Here is a 13506-nt window from a genome sequence, read left to right on the forward strand (position 1 = left end):
GGCAGCTGCCCTAGGAACAGTGCTCCCTGAGGAACAGCAAGAAGAGTGGGTGAGGCCCAAGGGCCCTTCTTTTGCCAGACTTTTTAGACAAGGTCTTTGACTCGGGATACTGCAAGGTCAGCGTCACTGTCCCCTTTCATTCATTCATTTATTCATTCATTCAGCAAATATTTATTGAGTACTCATCATGTGACAAGTACTGTGCCAAGCAACAGTGCAGTTATGAACAAGACAGACCTGGCCTTGACACAGATGAGAAAACCGAGGGTCAGAGAAGTGACGTGACAGACCCAAGGTCAGAGCAAGCGGCCGGCAGAGCCGGATTAGCAGCTGTCTTTGTGGCTGGGGAGCTGTGTTCTTCCCACCTGCCTGTGCAACAGTCAGGCCAGAGGGGCACATGGACCCTGTCTTCCCAGGACCTTGGCTTTGAGGAGGAGGCTCTCCTATGGTTTCTTCACTCTCAGTCCTTTCTCCAGGGCTGCCCATCCCTTTCTAGAAACATCGTGCATCAGCTCTTACAGGCATGGGGTTTCATGAGGGTGGCACCCAGGCCAGAGACCCCGGGACCGGAGACAGCCAGGCAGGGCCTCTGTCTGGGGTCCCCTGAACCACCCAGATATTGCTCAGTAAGCCCACACCTCTGGGGGCATCCGAGGCCTCCTCCCCTCCCTCACTGGGGATTTAGGCTTGCAGCCTTGTGACTTCAGGTTACGGCGCCATGTCCATCACCTGCTAGGTGAGGGACCTCAGGTAAGTCCCTTAACTCTGAGCCTCATCTGAAAAAGAGGAGTACTTGAAGTTGGTCTGGGCTTCTTGCTCTCTCTGCTGAGCAGCGCTTTGCTGTGATCGACGGCGTGCCGGGCCCTGAGCTGGGTGCTGGGAAATGATGATGGACAAGCCTTGGCTTCTTCCTGAGTTCACCTGGGGTTTGCTCAGTGCCACTGGGGTCCAGAAGAGGGAGGAAGGGACTTGAAACCTTGTGAACAGAGGAGAGGACATTGCTGGAAGAAGGGAAGAAGGCCAGGTGTTTGCCAAAGTGACAAGGCAGGAAGGGTTTTCTTGGTAGAAGGAGCCACAGTGCAGATGCTAGGGATATGAAACAAGCTAGTCTGCCCAGGGTCCCAGGTCATTCGGTTACGCTCAAGAACAGGACCCAGTAATGATGATGGCTGTTGTTTGTGGACTGGGTAGATTTTGTTTGCTTCTTGTTGCCTCCCAATGAGATACATTGCTTTCATGTCCGTTTCACAGATGAGGAAACCGAAGCCCTGAGAAATGAAGTAACCTCAGGGTCGTGCAGTGGTAGAAGCCAGGATGTGAACCCAAAAGGCCAGGTTCTAGAACCCACATGCTTAATTGCCTGTATTGGGCAGTTGGGGATGATGGTCTTGAATGCCATGCCAAGGAGCTGGGACTTTATTCTGTGGGCAGTGGGAAGCCATGGAAGGATTTTGGGCTGGGTCCATAGAAGGTTCTCAGTAAGGAGAGTGTGTGAGCGAGAGTTGATTGCTCAATGCGAGGCTCACAGTTGAGTTTGAGGAAGGACAGGGGTTTGGAATGAGGAGTGCAGGGGCAGGGCAGGGGGAGCTGGTCTGCAGGTAGGCTGTTGTGACCTACTGTGGGAATTATTGCAGGAGTCTAGAATGCCAGGTAAACTCAACATATAAAGACATCATGGCCCCTACTCCCTACTCCCTGGCCCTTAGCCACCCAGCCCTCCCCTCAGGCTGCTGAGAGATGACAGCATGTATGTGTATGGATGTGTGGAGGGACCTGCAGAGCAGCGGGCCCTGGGGTGGGTTGGGGCATTAAAGGGGCTCAGGGGGCAGGATGTTCTGCGAGCTGCAGGGAGGAGCCGCTCCAGGGGCCGGGAGATTATGTAATGGGCAGAGCACAGCTGTGCCTGCTTCTGCCAGGCAAAGCCACAGCTGCCCTGTGGACCCAGCCCCTGGCTCCAAAGTCCTGACCTGCCCGAGGCTGGGTCTTGCTAACAGGAGGAGCCGCCGTCTGCCTCCCCACACACTGGCTGTGCCAGGTGGGATGGGGACTGCTCCTTCCTTACTTCCAAAGGCCTGGTTACTCACCTCCTATCACACAGGAAAAGGATGGGCTGGGTTTGGTATACCCCTGAGGGCAAAGTCTAGGGGCTGGAAGAAGCAGGACTGCCTAGAAATGGGCCCCAGTGGCCGCCTCTTTGCAGGTGGTTCGCCCTGCTGAGGCTGGGCTCCTCTTCAACAGACCTTTCCTTGATCACCTCCTGGGTGTCAGAGTCTGGATTTTGCATCTCCGCTTCCCAGTCCTGTGACCTTAGGTGCCATCGCCATGCTTCTCTGAGCCTCAGTTTCTTCGTCCGCCAAGTGGGGACAGGGCCTCCCTCCCAGGTCAGGAGGATTTAATGATGCCACAAGCAGGAGGCACCAAGCCCAGTGCCTGGCATGCAGCGGGGGCACGGAAGAGCGCAGCTGTTAGCACTAAGGCCTAATCTCCGTCCTCCCCTCTATGAGGAAGGGCAAGCCTCTGTGTATATAGTCCCTGCCGCGTCGCCAGTGGCCCAGGGGAGGAATGCAGGGGCACTGTGTGGCGGCCGTGATTCTGCCCGGCAGGGGCAGGGGAGGAGTCTGAGAATGGGGCAAGGACAGGGCAGCCAGCAGCTCCAGGCTGGTCACTGGTGCAGACTTGGTCTCCTTACGTCCCTGCAGCAGTTCTGGGAGGTGGGGGTAACTCTCCCCAGCTTACAGATCCGGAGACTGAGGCCTCTTGGCAGTCGATTCGTTAGCACAGACTCAGTTTGTCTCCAGCGGAGCTGGGAGCCACACGTGCCCTTTCCTTCTCCCTGGGAGGAGATGACATTTGAGCTCAGTCTTCAGAGATGAGGGCTTTGCCAGGCAGAGAGCATGAAGGAGGGAGGGGAGAAATGCGGGTGAGGGGCTGCTGCAGGAGAGCCTGATACCTGTCCCCCTGCGTTGAAGGTGGGGGCAGATGGCCCTCACCTACATGGCCTCCCTGGCTAGCCGGGGCAGCCCACCGGGGTGGGGGAGGAGGGGTTCTGGCTGAGTCTGTTTTTGCTCCCTCCCACCCTGGGAAGTTCTGGTAATATTCCCCATTCTTCCTTCCCTTCTCTTTTCTAGAATGGACAGGCCTCAGGGGAAGAAGCTGGACTGCAGCCATCCAAGGTGAGGACCACGGCAAGCACCCTGAGCAAGGGACCGTTTGCATGGTTGTAAAGGAGGAGGGAGGCCCACCCAGCTCAGCCTTCCTGTCTGGGCCCACTGAGTCCTCGAGGTGACCCTGTGCACAGAGATAGCTTGCTCCAACTTTCCTCTCTCTCTTTCTTTCCTCCTTTCTTTTCTTTCTTTCCTTTCTTTTCCTTCCTTCCTTTATTTTTAAGATTTTGTTTTATTTATTTATTTTTAAAATATTTTATTTCTTCAATTAGAAAGAAAGAGAGATGTGCACACCCATGTGGGGCTCGATCGCAGGACCCTGAGATCACAACCAGAGCCAGAGTCAGTCACCTAACCAACTGAGCCACCCAGCCATCCCTAGAGATTTTATTAAGTAATCTCACACCCAGTGTGAAGCTTGAACTTACATCCCTGAAATCAAGAGTCGCCCACTCTACCCACTGAGCCAGCCAGGAGCCCCTCAACCTTCCTATTTCTTAGGCAAGGGGACCACGGCTGAGCCTGGGTTAGGAGCAGAATTCGGCTAGAACTCTGGCTCCTCCTCACCCAGGCCACTTCCTTGGTTTATTTCCTCATGGCAGCTGGGCTGGCTATAAGGAAAGAGCTGAAGGGGTGATGGGAGAGGTTGAGGTCAGCTGGGCATGATGAGGGCCTAGAATCTTCTGGGTATGCGGTGCTGGTACATGAAGGGAGGGCACAGGGTGGCCCCCCAGGTCTAACCAGGGCCCAGTGCCTGGCACATGGCACCTGGCCGTTTCTCTGGGTTCCCATTTCCCAGCCCAGGGCTGGTTCCCTCCCATACTGTCTTTGCTTCCCTTGGGCGCCTCCCTTTAGCCCTTCAGTCCCTGTTGCTGGTTTTGTGTGTCCACAGTTGTGTGACCTTGGGTGGGTCCTTTATTCCTTCTGGGCCTGGGCTTTCTCATTTCTCTGTTGGGAAAGAGCACAGCCGGTTTTCAGGAGCTGTGAGGCCACAGAGCTGCCGGCCATTGGGGGGCTGGGGGAGAGCGGCAGGCAGTGCGTGTGCTTGGGAAGCTGCCTAGAGAGGATGGAGCCTGGGTTTTGACATTAGGGCAGACCTGCGTTTAATTCCTGGCTCCACGCTCACTATTTGGCCAGAGGTGTGCTCCCTTCCAAGTCTCAGTTTCCTCATCTGTAAATTGGGGATGATGGCGTCGGGCTTAAGGGAGTAGGGGGAGGGACAGATTAGATTATAACTGCCCCACGTGCACGCACGGTGACTTCAGCACCAGGAGCATGGGTATGACAGTATTGCCCCCTTCCAGGGGCCACACCCTCTAGACCTGGATCAGCCTGGGCACCAGACTTGCCATGAGCTTGACCTTTGAAATAGACCTAGAGCTGGTCCCGAGGTTTGCCTTGTCTCAGCCTCCTGAGATAAGGGAGCTGAGCTGCCCGAGGTATGGCAAGGTGAGATAAGCAGGCTGTACCTCTCTTCTGATGGTCACTTTGGCCACCTTAGCCAGCAGCAGCCAGACCAAGTGGTAGAGACTGGGTCCCTCGGTTTGTCTGGGCCCCTGGTCTGGAGAATCTCCTTCCGGAGTACCTGCTTCTAGTTGCTTCGTAACAAAACCAAAGGATTCAAGGAAGAACCAGGATGTTCAGATCTTAGGGTTCAAGTTTTGGGGGTTGCAGAGAAGCTCGCAGCTTTGGGGGGATAGGTGGTAAGCTACCCCAGGAGCTAGAGAGGCCTGTTGGGAGAGGGCAGGAACTTACGCAGGCAGGTAACCTACATTGGGTCTCAAGCCTATGATGCCTGTTTTCAAGCAGAAGACCCTGGGATAGGAAGGTAGTTAAGGCTGGGGATGGATGGGCACAGAGAGCCTTGAAGGCCACGTTAAAGAAGAGAAAGAGCTTAACCCATACCACTCCAGGAGCTTTGCGTGTAGTTTTCACAACACCCCTGATGTAGAGATTGTTACTATCCCCACTTTACAGATGAGAAAATCAAGGCCTGAGGTCACATAGCTGGTGCACAATGGAGTCAGGTCTTGCTTGCCTACAGAGCCCATACTTTTCCCAGCCCAGAGAACATTGCGTGCTGAAGTGGGGGGGAGTATTGGGTCCCTGTGACCCCCAGTTTCACCATTTTTAAACACCTGCTTATCTCTTCTGTTGCCCCCAGAACCTCACATTATCCCCGGTGCCTGCTTCTGGGCTCGGCACACCAGGGGGCGCTCAGCCTGTGGTCGGGACCTCATCACTGTGCAGTGCAATGAGCTGGGAGCAGGCCATTTTCTCCTTTGCTTCATCAGACTTTAGGGACACTGTGCTGTGACACCGGAGGGCTCTAAAATGAGTCAGCAGCCCAGCCTCAGGTAGCTCTCAGGCTTGAGGAGAGGGTGGAGACAGACAAGCCGTGTGGTAGTGGATGCTGGGTTGGTAGAGAACATGACCGTGGGCACAGAGAATCTCCATTCTGTGCCAGGCCCCATATCAGGCCAAGAAATATACCCCTTTCCACGTGCCCATGTTTCTCCCAGTGACATGGTAAGAGGAGCAGTCCTGGGGAACCAGCGAGGGGCACCTGTGCTCAGGGCCAGCATGGACCAGATGGATGGTTGCTGTTCCGAGTGGCAGGGGAGGAAGTGTCATGGTGGGCTCTAGGGCTCCCGGCCCCCTTCCCTGCAGAACTGGCATTTGGCTGGGCCTCCAGCGGCCAGATTCGGCAGGCCCAGAGAGCATTGGGCCTTCCAGGTGGAAATGAGTCAGGGAGGGGCCCTTGGGAGTCCAGCATTCTGAGTTCAGAATCCTGCCCCTTTCTCATTTGCTGTGGAACCCTGGGCAGGTGCCGTGCTCCTCTGAGGTTCTGATGCTTTTTCAGAATCGGAGGACGAACAGGGTCTGTCCTCAGGCCCCCCTGGGGGAGGGGGTGTGATATGTATAAATTAAACAGTCCCACAAAGTTTGGTGTGTTGGGTTTGTTTTGTTCTTTTTTAAAAGTTTGTATTTTTAAGTAATTTCTACATCCAGTGTGGAGCTTGAACTCATAACCTGAGACCGAGAGTCGCCTGCTCCACTGACTGAGCTAGCCAGGCCTCTTCAAAGCTTGGTGTTTAATGCTTGATTGTTTTATTCATTTTAGGCCGAAAGGGGGATTTGGGTTTTAGCTGCCATGGTATGGACAGCAGTCCAGGGCAAGAGCTCCCCGGATCCCTTCGGCACCCCCGGCACTCCTGGGGTCCTCAGGCAGACTGGGGCTCCACTCACCCTCTCTCTCTCCATGACGGTGGACCAGGCACCCCCAGCCCCCCAGCCCCCCCATCTCCGGAGCTGGACCCCTTTGAAGCACCGGCAGGTCTATTTTGAGAGCTGAGCGTCTCCCCCCTCCCATCCTCTCTTCCTGTTTATGAAACCCTGATCCATCCCGGATCCCTCCTGCTCCTCTGGCCGGAGCACAAGCAGGATGTGACTGTGGACTTTGGGGAGCCTTGGGGGCCTCAGGTGTTGGGGGGAACTTCCCTCAGACTGGCTGGGGTAGGCCACCCACCCTCCCGTGGACCCTGGGACCGTGTGGCTGGGCTGTGTCCCCGCAGCCTGCCGGGAGGAGACTGCAGCAGTGAGATTGCCCGCCCAATCCAGGGAGAAGTCCTGCTTGCAGCATCCGTTCGTCTCTGGCCCACTGTACTTGTAGCAACAACCTTCCCGGGCTGGAGTCTTTAGTTTTAACCTCTGTTCTACAGAAGGGGAAACTGAGGCTCACACAGGGAGGGAAATTTGCCTGGGAGCGCTCAGCTAGTGAGTGCGCAGGTCTTACCTTCGTACCCTGCACTCCCGGCCTCAGCCTCTTCATGCGGGTCTCTCTCTCGGCAAAGAGGGTCTTTTCTCCCCTCCTTTCTGCCTGGACAGCTCCTGTTCGTCCTCGGGGTTTAGCTGGGCTGCACCCTCTCTGGAAAGTCTTTTGGGACCTCACCTCTGGCAGATTGTTACTGCCCCTGGGCACCCGTAATACTGGATTGTAGGATTGTAGCCACTTGTGTTTTGTTACCATGGATTTTCAGGAGTTGCCAGAGAACAAGGCCCGAGTCTTAACATGTGCGCCTCCTAGCGTCAGGCTCGTAGCTTGGGGACGGGCCGGAGGGGGTGGGTCAGGGTGGCGTAGCTTTGAGGTTGTCCAAAGGGGAACCAGGCTCGCACTGAGGTCTTGAATGTAGACTTCAGAAGCAAACACTCTTTGATTTTGCCCTTAGCTGTCCCCCTTTCTAGCCATGTGGTCTCGGACAAGTCATTTTCTCTCCAAGTCTGGTTTTCGTGGCTCTGAAATGGGATGACAGGATCTCTGTCAAAGCTAAAACACAGGGCCTGGCAGAAGCCACACCGGTAGAGGCTGAAGGAAAGAAAGGCCTCGTGCAGTACATGCTTCGTTGAGAAGGGGCAAGTTCTTGTTGTCACTCATGCCGGTCCTGGCGGAGTGCAGCAGGCATGCCTGGGAACTGCCCGCCTCTCCTCCCCTGCCCCAAGGAACCAGGAGACAGAACAGGAGCCATCTGTCCCACCCACCGGAGGGGGTAGGCCTGGGAGGCCCTGTGTTCACTGCCACCTGGGGAAGGCACTGTGGGTGTCCGTTACTGCTGGGATTGGCAGCTGGGTTTAGGCTGCAGCTGGTGGTGGAGGGAGGCCCGTGGCTGGGACCCTAGGGACCAGGGATCAGGCCGAGGGGCTCTGGGCTTCTCTCCCAGCTGCCTTGTAGGAGGAAGTAAGTAAGAGGAAGTGTCTGTAGGGGAGAATGGGGCAGGGACCAAGGGATGTGGTCTGGTGCCTGTCCTCCCCCACTCCTGCCACCAGAGGCCTCACAGTCCCAGCACAGACCCTCCAGCGAAGGCAGTTCTGAGACTGTTTCCTTCCTGTAGCCCCTTCCTGTACTCTGCTAGCCACAAAGTCTTCCTTTGCTTCTCAGGGATTTGAGGATTGGTTGGGGGGTGGGGGCCCAGCTGGCTCCAGCCCAGAGAGCTTTGGGGCTTCCGGGGCTGTCCCGGTCTCTACAGCCCTGTCGGAGCTGGGTGCAGTGAGCAGCCTGTCTGAGGAGGCCTGTTTCCCAACCGCCAGCAGGCCATCAGCAGCAAACTGTCGTTGGAGGCCCTTTGAGGACTGGAAGGGGAAGTCCGTGTGTACGTGGGGGCGTGTGTTTCCACATGTCTGTGGAAATGGTTTCCGATCATCGGCCTGTGTGTATTTGTGGGTGTGCCAGTTCCTGTGGGGGTACTGGTGGGACTGATGCGGCCAGGCCATGCGGAAGGGGGCTGGGCCTGGTCAGCCCCTGCCTCACTGCTACCTTCTCCTCCTCTCAGACTTCAGTGAGGCCCTCTGGCCCCCTTGCCCATCCCAGCGCCCTGGCCTGGCAGGCTTCTGCCAGGCGGGGCTGGGTGTGGCGGTGCCTGCTCTGGGGGCTGCCATTTTGGGTGGGCCCAGCCGTAGGAAGGTCACTGCTGGGGAAGGATCTTCTGCACTCTGGCCTGGGGCACTCAGAGACCTTGGCTTTGCTGAGTTCTGCCCCACATTCTCTCAAGGGGCTGTTTGCAGGTGCTGGGATGTCCAGTGTGTCACCACCTCATTATCTTGTGACTTTTGTCTGTGTTCTAGTCTCCCCTCCTTAGGATCAGAGGAGATGATGAGGGCTGTATCCCTGGACCACCCCCACCCCGGAGTCATGGGCTTGGGGTCTCCAGTGTCCCCTTCTCAGCTGGGGAGCCTGACCCGTCTTCTGTCCCTCCTCCTTACAGAGGGGGAAGTGAGAAGGAGGGGGTCAGGGACCCTGCCTTCTGGGCCGGGAAGGCTGAAAAAGCAGAAGTAGAGGAGTACCGGGGCCCTTTGGCCACCGCTTGAGTCCCACCATGCAGACCCCGGCAGATTTCCCCAGGGGTGAGAGAGACTCACTCCCCTGTCCCAGAAAGGTGAGCAGAGGGTTGGTCTGCCCAGTCTCTGTCCCCATGACCCTGGGCAAGGAATGGGTTTGGGAGTGGCTCTGTCCCCTGGGGTTTCCGGGTGACTGCTTCTGTCCCCAGGGAGTGTCCTCAGAGGCAGGCGAGCGGAGGCTCAAACCTCAGGGCGGGGTGGGCAGGGGCTGCTGTGTGGTCTCGGCTCACCTCAGCCCCTCTCTGAGTCAGGCTTTCTGCCTGTCCTGCCCAGGCTTCTCCTCAGGCGCCTGCAGAGCCTGCAGCTTCTTGTGGCTGCAGCTTTTGTGGCTGTTCAAGGTCGCCTAAAGATGGGGCTGCGTCTGTCAGGTCCCAGACCTAGAATGGGACGTCCCTGGACTGACCCCAGTGTTGAGGGAGGGGGTGGGATCGGATGGGCAGGGCAGGGCTCTGGCTGACTTCCCTGCTCACCCCGTCCTGACACTGAAGGCCCGCTGACCCCAAGCCAGGCAGTAACTAGGGGAAGGATTTGAGTGTCAGCCGGCTGTGCCGCTGGTCTGCTTTCAGCCTGCGTGAGTCACTGGCCTCTGGGCCTCAGCTGCCTGTATCTGCAGTGGGGATAACAGATTTGGGGAATTTGGATCAGAGACAAAGCTATCAGCTTGCACTCAGGAGGTGGCCCTCTCACCCACTGTATCGGTCCTGGGCCCTCCGCAGGCCCTGCAGGGATGAAACTCAGAGGGGTGTCTGCCACAAAGCCGGGACTGCTGCCCCAGATGCGGGGTGATGTCCTCTCACCTCCCCCCACTGGCCCCCTGGCAGACCAGCAAGAACCCGGAGATCTGCCCTTGAGTCCCGGAGCTGGCTTTCTGTGTGTCTGGCCTGCATGTCTGTTGGTCTCCCTGGGCCTCGCTGACTGGCTTTCTCTTTCTGTGGCCCACCCGCCTCTCTTACCAGGTCCCCATCTCTGTCTCCACCTGATGAGTGCCTGTCTTCACCTGTTGGGTACATGTCATGTGTTGGGTGCCTGTTGGGTTGTGTCCCCTTCTGTCTCTGCCTGTTGAGTACGTGTCCCCATCTGTCTCCACCTGTTGGATGCCAGCCCCCATCTGTCTCTGCCTGTTGGGTCCCCATCTGTCTCTGCCTGTTGAGTTCACGTCCCCTTCTGTCTCTGCCTGTTGGATGTATGCCCTGGGCCCCTCTGCCTGTTAAGTATGGGTCTCCTCCTGCCTCAGCTTTGTTGGGTACGTGTCCCCATCTGTCTCTGCTTGTTGTGTGTGTGCTCTTCCTACCTCTGCTGGCTGGGTGTGTGTCCCCCTCCGTCCGTGCCTTGTGGGCCCGTGTCCCCACCCACTGCTGCCTGACAGCTGCCCACCTTCACCCGTCTTTACCTGTGGATGCCCGCCTCTGCCTGTTGGGCGTCCCCCCTCATCCGCCTTTACATGTTAGACGCCTGTCTCTGCCCGTCAGGTACCCATCTAGCCCCCAGCAGCTGTGTTGGCATGGGGCTTTCCCTTTGCAGGCCCACCGGCATGATGAGGGGGACAGGGCCAGAGGGCGGCCCGCAGGCGGTGGGGAGGGGGGGCAAGAGAGGAAGGGACCGTGGTAAGATTGTAGGCCTGGAGCTGGGAAACCACAGGCCCCGGGTGATTGGCGGCCCTGAGCTGGGCCCAGCCCCCGCCCTCACCCTGCACATCCGCCTTGGGCCTGGCCACCTCCGAGGCGGCCCCCGACACTGCCTGCTCCTGCCATGGTGCCTCGGCCCTGCCGGGCGGATGGAGCAGGCTCCCAAGCCGCCCCGCCTGCGGCTCTGGGCCCTGCTCCCCTGGCTGCCCAGGAAGCAGCGGCCCCAGACCAGCCAGACCTCTCTGCCTGCCCCTGGCCCTGGCTCTGGCCCCAGGCGGGACTCGGTGAGTGTGCCCAGATGTCTGGTCCCAGCCTGGCTGGGGCCCTTGGAGCAGGTGCCTGGACAGCGAGTTTGGCTTCAGTTGGCTTCCGGCTTTCCTGGCCCCGGCCTGGCCTGGCTGGACAACTGGCCCCTGCCCAGACTTGCTTCCTGGGGACGTGAGGAGGTGCTTCAGGCTCCAGGGTACCAGTGGCTTATTGGAGGGAGGGCAGGAGGGTCCCGGAAGAGCTAGGACCTGGCAAGGGGTTTTTAGTAGACTCCTGTGATGGAAGTCTCAAAGGGTGGGCGGAGGAGCTCATCGAGTCTTTGGCCTCAGCTCCTAGCCACCCCAGACTGGCACTAACTGGGTTAGTGTGGGTAGTCTCTGGTGGACTTTGAGTCCCTGTGACTCTGGGCTATCCTTTTGGCCAGAAGGATCCTATCATCCACTCTGACAGGAATAAAAGCCCAGCTCTGCCTCCCCGGTATGAGAACAAGCTCTACTTCCTACTGTAGCAAAAGCAAAACCTTTGCAGCAGGGGGAAGGGAGTCCCACAGGTACAACCCGTGCCATGCACAGGCATCTCCCTGGGCCTCCCCGGGCCAGGGCAGCAGGAGCGGTGGGAGCTGGGCCTCACCTGACCAGCACTTGGTGGTTTGACCCTCCCTGGCCCTTGAGACCCTTGGGGCATTGACCAAGAGGAGGCCGGCCCTGTCGGTACAGCTGTCTGGTGTGGCCAGCAGAGCCCTGTCTCCAGGGGGAGGGGGCTTGGATGGGCCCCCCTGTGCTCACCAGCTCTATCCCTCCCATTAGGATGAGGGCGTCCTCAAGGAGATCTCCATCACGCACCACGTCAAGGCTGGCTCTGAGAAGGCCGACCCGTCCCATTTTGAGCTGCTCAAGGTTCTGGGCCAGGGATCCTTTGGCAAAGTGAGTCCTGGGCCCGCAACTGGGGGGGGCCGCACTGGTCGTGTCAGAGGTGGGGGCGAGGGGTCCCCTTGGGGTTCAGGATCAGAGGGTAAGTGTTGATGGGTCTCAGGGGAGGACAGGAGGTCACCTTGGTACCCAGGGAGGGCAAAAGGTCAACCTGGGGCTCAGGGAAGTTAGAGGTCAGCCTGGGGCCTGGGGGATGGGAGCTCACAGGTCTCTCCAGCTTCTCCTCTGCCTTTTCCCCATTGCATTCTCAGGTCTTCCTGGTGCGGAAGGTCACCCGACCTGACAGTGGGCACCTGTATGCCATGAAGGTACTAAAGAAGGCAACACTGAAAGGTGAGTGAAGGTCACCTCCCCATGCAGAGCCCAGGCTGGGCACAGGATTGAGGGAGACAGTCCTGTTCTCCAGAGTGTTGGGTCTGATGGAGGAGATGGCTCTATTTCCAGGAGCACCTGGTCTGAAGGTAGAGAAACAGGTCTGTCCTCAGCCTCCCCTTACCCCCCTCCCACCTCATGGCAAAGACAGCATCTGTTTCAAAGAAAAGACTTCTGGGGGATTAGCCTCATCCCTCCGTTATTCCCCCGAGCCAAGCACCCATTGCCATAGCCGAAGATAAGGATCTGGAAAGGAGGCAGGGGGTGAGTACGTGTGTTTGTGGCAGGGGTCCTCACGTGCCTGGCATTGACATGGATTGGGAGAGCTATTCCATGCTTGGAAGGCTGAGGGAAACCTCTCAGGGTGGAGAAGGGTATGAAGGAAGAGGCAGGGAGTCTGGGAGACAGTGGGGGAGGGTAGGAGAGGGGAAGTTGAGGCAGAGCCACAGAGACGGAGAGCAGGGAGGTTCAGAGGGGAGCCCAAGGCCAGATCTGGAATTCCAAGGCTCAGAAAGGGCATGATGGTGGGTGGTGGTGGATTTTGGGCTGGGCAGTGACCCTTAGAGCAGTCTGGGAACCAGGGCAGCCACACTGACCAGCGGGTGGTAGGGGCAGTGGGCCCTGACTGGGGTGAGGTGGGGGAGGATCAGAAGTGTTGACCTTGTAGACTTTAGGGGTCCTGTGGACCGTGAAGGGTTGTTTGTGGGGTGCTGTAGCTTTGATACCCTCATGCCAGCTTGGTAGGGGTAGAAGTCATTCCCCAGGAGGGATGATGGGAGCCATGGCAGGGAGGGCGGAGGACTTGGTCACTGCTCTGAAGGCCTCCCAGGCCAGGGTGTGAGTAGCCAAGTCAAGCCTACAGTGTGGGGCAGTTGGGGCTGTGAGTGGGGAGCCCAGGGGCTGGAGGGTTTTGGCCTCACAAAGGGTAGGCTCACATAAGGAGGGGCCACCTGAGCTGTGCCTTGAAGGATGAGTTAGGATTTCTCCAGACTAAAAATGATAGAGAAAATGTACTCCAGAAAGGAGAAGGTGTTTGCCTGAGCAAAAGTGTAAAAACATAAGGCGTATTTGGGAAACAGTGGTTGGAATAGTCCGGCTCCAGCATGGCCCGTGCCACGTCTGGTGAAGGAAACGAGGAAATTAAAGGAGAGGGTGAAAAGTGCTCTGAAGGGGCAAGCACAAGCACTGCAGGAGAGAGGGCGCTCATTCAGTTTCGCAGTTGAAGGAAGACTTCCTGGAGGAGGTGAGGCCTGAGCT

At 57.8% G+C, this 13506-nt stretch overlaps 1 protein-coding gene across 3 annotated transcripts in view; it reads left to right on the forward strand.

The window, feature by feature from the left end:
* RPS6KA1 (ribosomal protein S6 kinase A1) overlaps nucleotides 1–13506 on the forward strand; it is a 39013-nt gene that overhangs the window by 3144 nt on the left and 22363 nt on the right. Inside the window, exons 2-4 of one of the 3 annotated variants that reach the window (XM_059135617.1) lie at nucleotides 3129–3173; nucleotides 11755–11871; nucleotides 12129–12210. In XM_059135617.1, coding sequence (XP_058991600.1) covers nucleotides 3129–3173; nucleotides 11755–11871; nucleotides 12129–12210 — 244 coding nt within the window. Of the gene's footprint in view, nucleotides 1–3128; nucleotides 3174–8939; nucleotides 9095–10764; nucleotides 10966–11754; nucleotides 11872–12128; nucleotides 12211–13506 lie in introns of those variants that run through there. The other 2 variants (XM_059135618.1, XM_059135616.1) reach the window with 2 other exon arrangements.

This window comes from Mustela lutreola, chromosome 10, assembly GCF_030435805.1.
Source record: "Mustela lutreola isolate mMusLut2 chromosome 10, mMusLut2.pri, whole genome shotgun sequence".
Classification (NCBI taxonomy): domain Eukaryota; kingdom Metazoa; phylum Chordata; class Mammalia; order Carnivora; family Mustelidae; genus Mustela; species Mustela lutreola.